The 9589-nt window shown below is 37.7% G+C and overlaps 1 protein-coding gene across 2 annotated transcripts in view; it reads right to left on the bottom strand.

Moving 5' to 3' along the window:
- Window positions 1-2303: 2303 nt before the first annotated feature.
- LOC127167824 (zeta-sarcoglycan) overlaps window positions 2304-9589 on the bottom strand; it is a 309249-nt gene continuing 301963 nt past the window's right edge. For both annotated transcript variants that reach the window (XM_051114095.1, XM_051114105.1), the window contains one exon: window positions 2304-3952. In XM_051114095.1, the coding sequence (XP_050970052.1) occupies window positions 3755-3952 (198 nt within the window). In that variant the 3' untranslated portion in view covers window positions 2304-3754. The remainder of the gene's footprint in view (window positions 3953-9589) is intronic.

The following is a 9589-nucleotide window of genomic DNA, read 5'->3' as shown; positions in this document are numbered from 1 at the left end:
TATTGCCAAACATACTTTGTTAGGTCTTTCGCAAGTGAAGAATACTGCTGTCAAAATGTTCAAATGACAATATTTCATGTGTCATAATGAGGTTGATGACAGGCATAAACACAAGTGTTGTTGAATTACTGCTGTACAATAAGTGTGATAACCTCTTTGGAAGTAAATTTTTTACACAAATGGCTCCTAATTTTGTGCATGTTGCTTATGTCGAACTGTTTTTAATTATCACTTAATTCATTACTATGAAATGACATTTTAGGAGCTATTCTTGCATCAGTACATTTTTCCAAATAAGTCAAAAACTCCTTCTCATAACTGTATACTTTTCCCTATAGAACACTATGAAAGGTTATTCCATATTGGCAGTTTGCTTTTCATTCAATGTGAAACATTTTTTTTGCAGAAATGACCCTCTAAATCATATTTTAATTTACCCAAGTGCAGTGGTCCATGGCCTGAAACACTGAAAACAGTAAATAATGTAACAACGATGATTAATAATAAACTTGCAGTATTGATTTTTACACTACATCATGTGAAGGGAATAAAAAAGACACTCTCGCACACACAAAATTAAATTAAATAAAAACATAGCCATAGAGTTGGGAAAAGATTACGGCACCTCTTTTTGACTGGCAGGATCAATTTTAGTTAGGACCTAAACACAATCCAACAATGTAATTTGGTTGATAACAGGTAAAGAGTATTAAAAAAAGAAGAGGAAGAAGGAAAAAAAAAAAACATTATTTTAACATTAACTCACCATAGTACATGTAAACATGTCCATGAGACCTAAACAATAAAAAAGAAATGTTATCAAGCATTCTTGAATACAAAATTCTTAAAATAAACTTTCTCTTTTTATTATTATTTATTAATGTTGTTATATACATGGCATAATCTTGTGCTTTTTTCCAAAAAAAAAAAAAAAAAAAACATCCAAGAGGAAAGTAAGTTTTTGTTTTCTTTTCTGTTCTGTTTCTGTAGTATCTTTTTGACCCAGGAACTAAAAGAGAGGAAAGGGTTCGTTCGGTCAGTTTTCCTAGCGGAGGTTAGTCTTACTGCACGTGGAGGGACAGTAGCAGGTGATGTGCTTTACTAACAGTAGCAAAGGCACCTTTGTATCTTCTTTAGAAAAACACGCGCTCGTTCGCGGGTTGCCGTGTGTGTGTGCTCATTCACGAGTGCAGTCCAGCGTCCCGGCACACATTCACAGTCCTCCACTGAGTCAGACGCTCATACAAAAATAAGAGGAACAAAACACAAAAAACAAGAGAGTTTCTGCTCCATTTACAGATTGGGAAGATGCGGCTTCGACCGAGCCAAGATACGCCTAATGATTCCTGATTTCTGCTTGAGAGGATAAAAGGGGAAGAGGAAGATGGGAAAGAGGATAAATTGAAAGAGGAAGAGAAAAGATGAGAGGAAGAAGACAAAGAAAAAATGACAGGGAAGGGTGATGTACGTTCACTGTGGGACAGACAGACAGATAGATCAACAGAAAGAGACACATACATAGAGATAGATAATAGATAGATAGATAGATAGATAGATAGATAGATAGATAGATAGACTACTAGATAGACAGATGCTTTTATGATAGCAAGATGTTAGACAGACAGACAGACTGACTGACAGACGCTTTTATGATGGACAGTTAGCTAGTTAGCTAGACAGACTGACTGACTGCTAGATAGACAGATGCTTTTATGATAGCTAGTTAGCTAGCTAGCAAGATAGTTAGACAGACTGACTGACAGACGCTTTTATGATGGACAGCTAGCTAGCTAGCTAGACAGACTGACTGACTGCTAGATAGACAGACGCTTTTATGATAGCTAGTTAGCTAGCTAGCAAGATAGTTAGACAGACTGACTGACAGACGCTTTTATGATGGACAGCTAGCTAGCTAGCTAGACAGAATGACTGACTGCTAGATAGACAGATGCTTTTATGATAGCTAGCTACCTAGCTAGCAAGATTGACTGACTGACGCTTCTATAATGGACAGCTAGCTAGCTAGCTAGCTATCTAGACAGACTGACCGACTGCTAGATAGACATATGCTTTTATGATAGCTAGCTAGCTACCCTGGTGAAAAAAACAGCATATGCTGGTAGGTATGTTTTGATGCTGGAATGCTGGTTAGGTATGTTTCGATGCTGGTATAAGCTGGTCCTTTGCTGGTTTATGCTGGTCCTTAGCTGGTTTAAGCTGGTCCTTTGCTGGTTTTTGCTGGTCATGTTGCTGGTCAAGGACCAGCATGAACCAGCAAAGGACCAGCATAAACCAGCTAAGGACCAGCATAAACCAGCAAAGGACCAGCTTAAACCAGCATCAAAACCTACCTAACCAGCATCCCAGCATCAAAACATACCTACCAGCATATGCTGTTTTCTTCACCAGGGTAGCAAGACAGACAGACAGACGATTTTATGATGTGCAGCTAGCTAGCTATCTAGCTATCTAGACAGACTGACTGACTGCTAGATAGACAGATGCTTTTATGATAGCTAGCTAGCTAGATAGATAGTTAGACAGACAGACAGACAGCTATCTAGCTAGCTAGATATCTGCATAGACTGACTGCTTGATAGACAGACAGATGTTTTTATGATAGCTAGCTAGCTAGCTAGATTGACTGACTGACTGACAGACAGATAGACGCTTTTTATGATAGACAGCTAGCTAGTTAGATACCTAGACAGATGCTTTTCTGCTAGCTAGCTAGCTAGAGACAGACTGACAGATAGACACTTTTATGATAGACTGCTAGCTAGCTAGATAGACAGACAGATCCTTGCTGAAAAAAAAAAAACGAAAAACAGAAACCATAACAGAATTTGTAATGGTTTTACTGGTTATAATGGGAATTGTACTAGCTTTAATGGAAACTGTAATGTTGCCTTTTGGACTCTACTGTTAATTGGTCACCTTTTATTGATGGTTTTCTAAAACCACTAAATCCTAATGAAATATGTCCCAAAACACACAACATGAGACAATTTTTTAATGGTTTTAATGGTGAAAAGTTGATGGTTAGTAATGCTTGTAGTGGTATTTGTAGTGGAAACCATTCGAATTTCCAACCTGATCTCATGACAACAACGTACCTGTGGGAATTTTTTCGCAAGACACAAAATACATACCGTCATGTATGTTTTGATATAGTCAATGTGAAATGTCCATGTCCCCCTCCTAAGTCCAGTTCTGTGCTACTTTTTACGCCCGGAAAGCAAAACATATGGAGCTGTAATTATAACTGTGTACAAAAACAATTACAAGTGCTTGCTGTTTTACCACCTCTAGTGTTCATTTCTGTTGGAAACTGCAGTGATATGTACTTATTGGTATGCATTTTGCAACTTGCGGAAAAAGTTCCTACAGGTACGTTTTCGTCATGAGATCAGGTAGAGAATTTCTGTGATGGTTTCTATTGTTTTGTTTTTTTTCAGCAGGGGCAGACACACAGTCATACAGATATATGGTTTATGATAGACAGCTAGTCAGACAGCCAGACAGAGAGATAAACAGATAGATAGATAGATAGATAGATAGATAGATAGACAGATAGATAGATAGACAGAATTTTGACAGACAAATGGATGGATGGATAAAAGAAAGGCTTAACAGAAAAGTATTATGAAAGGAAAGAGGTCAGAGGAAGTAGAGGAGGACGGGAAGGAGCAAGAGTGGAAAGGTGAAGGAAGGCCTTTCTGGTGCTGGGTGGTCCATGGCCCACCCACCTTTCTCAGCTCCAAAGACACACACTGTTGGTGGTCTGGCAGGTGGAGGAGCTCTCTGCAGGAGACAGGTAGAGCTTGCCGCTGGGACATACACACACCTCGTACACAGTTTGTTTGGGGTACGTGGTTCCTGGACCGAGCAAAGGGTCCACACTCCCATGTGGAAGATTTCCAAGACGGATTGAGTTTGCATTTAGAAAGATCTGAGAGGAGGAGAGTTGAGGAGAGAAAAGAAAAGGGGAAGAGTAAAGAATACAAGAAGACATTATAATCAAAGACTTCAGATAAATCAACATAATAACAGTAATTTAGGATTAAGTTGCATTTACTCATATAAAAACACCACACTGATGAAAGGCTATATCATTATGTGAGACATACACAGTTAGTAATGTTGTCCTGAATGGCTAAGACACATCACTGACCAGTTCAGTCTCTCTGTGTGTGTGTGTGGTGCTTAGTATCTCCTCAACACCATTTCCCAACTTCAGAGAACCCTCACAGTCTGTTCACTAACTTTGTGATATTGTACACAAAAGGTAAGAACGTTCTTAGTTCTGCAAGTTCTAAACTCAATGGCTGGCTTTAAGCAGCTTCAAGTTAAAGGAATCATTCACCCAAAAATGAAAATTGTATCATTAATTACTCACCCACATACTGTGCCAAACTCATAAGACCTTTGTTCATCTTCAGAACACAAATTAGATATTTTTGATGGAATCCGAGAGCTTTCCAACCCTGCACAGACAGCAACGCAACTGGCATGTTCAAGGCTCAGAAAGGTAGTAAGGACATTGTTCAAGTAGTCCATGTAACGATGTCTTAGTAAGGACGTAGTTACAATTGTCCATGTGAAATCAGTGGTTGAACTGTAATTTTATTAAACAAAAATAATGACTTTATTCAACATTTTTTTCTCTTCAGTGTCAGTCTTCGCTGCACGTTCACAAGACCACCATGACCATAAAATTAAGATTGCACCACTGATAATTTTAACAATGTCCTTACTAGAGCTGCCCCCTAATAGTCGACTAACAGTTAGTCAATGAGCAGAGCCTTGGTCGACCAAAATTTTATTAAATTAACGGCTGGTCTATGTGGTAATATAGTACATCTGGCAGGACATCCATATGCTGACCTATCACTCACTGACCTCAAATATGGATTTCATCTGAAAGAATACAAATATAAATAAGCTCAAAATGTGTGCTATTGAAGTGTCTGTGCGGAGTGTGGAAGCTGAATAGTAGCGCGCTCAATGCATGACAAATGGTGGCGCCGGTGCGGTCACTTGCTTTTAAAATACTCCGTCATTTTTGGTCATACAGATAAGAGTAATACATCTTGCGAATCTGTCAAGACTCGACGTTAATAACAACCAGACGTTGCGCTTTTGTAAAATAATTAAAGCAAACAGGAAGCCCTTTCTGTTGTCTCTGTCTCTGTGAACTTGAGCACGCAACTTCAAAACTCTGTGTATACTTGCCCTACAAATGTGAAAAATATATCTAGAGTGAAATGTCTACTTTTAAATGAACCAATTCAAATAGAAAACAAATATTCTCAGATTACAGATATACTGGAGCATCACTACTGCGAAAATGACGAGTCAGTGTTGCCGACTTCAACTACTAAGCCGGAAACAAAGAAATCGCTAGTTTATTAATAAATTATTTAACGTTAACATACAAAAACGTTAATGCAGCCTCCTTACTGTTTTTCCCTGACACATTCATAATTGTTATATCTGTGGTATGCTTTATGTGTGCTTGAGTGCTTATTAGGCTATGCAGGCAATTAAAGGCTCTATTATTATAATTTATATGGTTTGTGACTAAAAGTCGACTATTGCTTAAAATTAATGATTACTAGTCAACCAGAAAATTTTTTACTTACTAGTGAACACGTCAGCTACATTGCTGTCTATGCAGGGTCAGAAAGCTCTGGGATTTCATCAAAATATCTTAATTTGTGTTCTGAAGATGAATGAAGGACAAGTTCGAAACAATATGAAGATGCGTAATTAATGACAGAACTGTCATTTTTGAATTAACCCTTTAAGATTCACAGGTTTTAACCACCGTGCCTGAAAAAACTGAATATGCTAAAGTTAAAGTAGGCATCAGATCTTTGAAAGAAACTCCAGTCCAAACAGATATGTGATTAATTTGCAAATAATTTGATCGGCACATCATGTATTTAATTAACCTATCTATCTATATCTATCCTTTATTTAGATTATCACAGTTATCGTGAATTTTCACAAAACAAAGGAAAACACATAAACATATAAAATATTAAAAACTCTAGTAAGGGTGTGACACATCACGTGACACAATCCTGGTACATTAATTCCTCCTGAAGGACACAAATTTGTTTTCCAGATATGGACCAGGACAGAGAACATCACCGGGAACATAAACTACATTTCATTAACAGCCTGTTTGCCCTTTGATTTATAAATATGTTGATTCCTGTATTTATCAGTTGCGAAAAGTCTGTTGGCTCTGACAGCTAGGAAAGGCCAAATAATCTTTACCATAACTCACACGCTGTGGGAGAGTGACAAAAACAAAGGAGGAAGAGAGAGAGAAAACACCAACAAGGAAGAACTAATTACTGTAAGTAATGGTATCTGAGGTGTTGACAGGGCATATCTCTATAAACATTTGCACAAACAAGCCCCATGATGCTTTTCTGTCAGCAGGACAGCGCACAGCCACTTTCCCTATCTGTCTCTCACTTTGTTTCTCATTGTTTGTTTCTCTCGCCTTTTGCTGTGTCAGTTTTTCATTTTGCTCTCTCCGAGTGCCCTGCAAACTTTAATATAACTTATAAAAAGTGAACTTGATTTTTATACAATCGACATGCGCACACAGTCCTCAGATGAACTGCCATACTTGACAGATCTTTTTAGAGTTGAAAACAAATTGAGTAATGTAGTGCATAATGTTTAATATCTTACAAGCAGCATTAAATATAAACAAAGACATTTCAAGAACTTCTTGTTTGTTTGTTCCACTAAGTGGAGCAAGGTCAGGACAGTTTGTAATGAAGACTAGCATATATCATCAGAAGCAATGTAAAGAAAAAATCATGGTGGATAAATAAATGCAAACATTGTGCAGAATAATGGGCCTTGAGATGCATATATAAACATAAGAGATGCATATAGGGGCATAAAGAGCAAACAAATGCTTTTTGAAATGTGAGAGGGATCAAGGTCTACTTGCTATACAGTAATGCTTTCCAAGGCTATCTGAGCACTTCAAATGTACGTTTGCAGTGTATAGGTTAAAACATCTGCACATCTGCAATTACCCTCAAGGTGTTGACAAGCATCTACAGTGACTTTATGATTCATAAAGTATTGCACGTAGCTAGAATGACATGAAATATTTCCTCTATGACAATTCTTCCCTTCTCTTATTTTGGATTCACTATTAATCCATATTGGAACATACTGGATTCCAATTTTTTCTTTTCAGTGAAGGGTAGCAGGGCTGCAGAATTATGAAATAATAATGTATAATATAGTAATGAATATGTAATACAGTGCATATGTTTAACAAATTGCTCCTTTCTAGAGTTACAGCAATTACATGATACATTTCAGTAAGTTTTACTGTTTTTTCAATAAATGTTATATCTTTTAGTAAAGAAAACAAGATGATCGGTTTATGTGTGTGGCATTTAACCCATATTCGTTTAAACTTCTGATACAGGGTTTTTTGAGCGCGCACATCCGAAGCACACGCAAAGAAAGTGGCTCTTGCACGGCATGTGAGTACTAAGTTCTCTTTCTTGTCTTATTGTGCTTAAACTGTCAAATACACACCATTTTATGTTAAAAACACTCAGGAGCTATGGAACAGTCGGTTATGTCTGTGGAGGTAAACAGCTAGGAAAGAAATCACGTTTATATTAGATCTGTGGCAGCAACGTATTATACAGGAAATAAATCAATAAACAAACTGCTCTCTTGTTTCCTCTGTGGCTGAGACTCCAAATAGTGTTCTGTGCTCGTCTGTGCAGCCAACGACAGAATAGTTAGCATGCTTTGCTTGAACTTTTGCCATGGCATTATAACTGGTACACTGTTGTCCTTTCCAAAAACAAAATGACAGCACCGTGGGTGGAAAAGTGCAGATTAAAGAGCGGCAATGTTATCATAAGATCCTCTTTCTATTTCACGGGGAGAGCGAAATCTGACATGCTTGTTTTTTCACATGCTTGCAGAAAAATGCGTACCTAAACAAAGTTACTGGGTTGTCCTTTTTCATGGTTTCTGGGTTGGTAGATGCACTACCAACTGGTTATACGATTATAGCACTTAAACACGGAAAAAGTCCGGAAAATTATCAAATGAATGCTGCTTTACTGGGACAATAAAAGCCCGCTCTACACCTACCCCTAACCCCACCCGATAAACACTCATAATAAACACCTATAATTAAATACCTGTAGGGCACTTTATTTGTACTTTTAGAATATTCCCTTGATTTTTATTGAAAATAAATGCCTTACTGATCTGATATGTGATGGGAAAAGGGAAAAGACAGAGTTCGGCAAAAGGCGGATTTGATCTTGGGTCAGTTGTGTGAAAAGTTACCGCCACGCCCTTAATTATGCTGAACTTTAAGACTTAACGTAATTTAAACTGATAAGGTATACAAAATTCCACCCTCACAGTTGCCATGAAGGGCAAAAGTAGCTATATAGACCAGTGGTTTTCAAACTTTTTTAGAGCGATTTTTTTTTTCCTTTTTAAATTGACGCGACCCACCTATATATATATATATATATATATATATAGTTTATCATTTTCAGTTTATCGTCAGATAATCTCAGAAAATTCTGCTATAATCAGTGACTCTCTCTACACAATTAATCTCTTATTTACATTGCGTCTACCAAAGACTATAGAATACCCAAGACTTGTCACTCATATAGTTTTGAATGGGGAATGATGCAACGCTCATTATGGCCGCGAAACTCCGCCTTCTTAATGAAAGAGCCAATCGTTGACTAGTAAAGTCAGCGCGTCACTGCAGCTGCCGTTAGAAGTCCCGGTTGCTACAGTATAGAAACATTCAACATTCTGAGACGTGCGCTTAGTACTGCATATGCGCATTGGCTGATCTCGCCTGAAAAATAAGCTTTTTTTGAATGCTATTGGAACAAAATTAACTATTTTTATGACACAATTTGTTGTCAGATTTCATTGGTGATTTCAAATATGAAATTTAATCGTAAGCTTGGTGAACAGTTTTGGAGAATTTGATGTTTCCCCATTTAAATAGATAGGAGCTGCACTTGCCTGCCCGAGAGGCGTTTCAAAGATGGTTGCTGAGTAAAATGACTTGCCTTAAAGGGACTTTGGTGTCTACACTTTGTTATAATGAGAGGATTTGCAAGCTTCCAGAATGCAGGACTGAACTTGGCAAGTGGAATCTGACTCACGAAACACCTCTGATTGGTCAATGCGATCCAGAAATCAACAGATATGTTTTTGGCTACAATGTTTAACACTTCAAAAACAGGGTGCAAACACAAATACATGTTGGATTCTGCGGTGAGGTGCTGCTGCTTACTTTCATTTTGTTGTTTATGTTTATTTAGTTATTAAAGTTTGCTGGTTCCCGCTTCTTTCCTCCCTGAATATTGAATTTTGTTACATATACAATTTCCTCAAATCATCCTGGTGACCCATTTTTTAAGTCTCGTAGGTCACGACCCAGGATTTGAAAACCACTGATACAGACCAAATCCATTTTTCTGCTGTAAAGTTGGGCATTTTAACATGGGGGTTTATGGGACTGACTCCCTTTTGGAGCCTG

This window comes from Labeo rohita, chromosome 1, assembly GCF_022985175.1.
Source record: "Labeo rohita strain BAU-BD-2019 chromosome 1, IGBB_LRoh.1.0, whole genome shotgun sequence".
Classification (NCBI taxonomy): Eukaryota; Metazoa; Chordata; class Actinopteri; order Cypriniformes; family Cyprinidae; genus Labeo; species Labeo rohita.
Note: the sequence above shows the minus strand (reverse complement) of the source record. Positions and strands in the feature narration are given on the sequence as shown.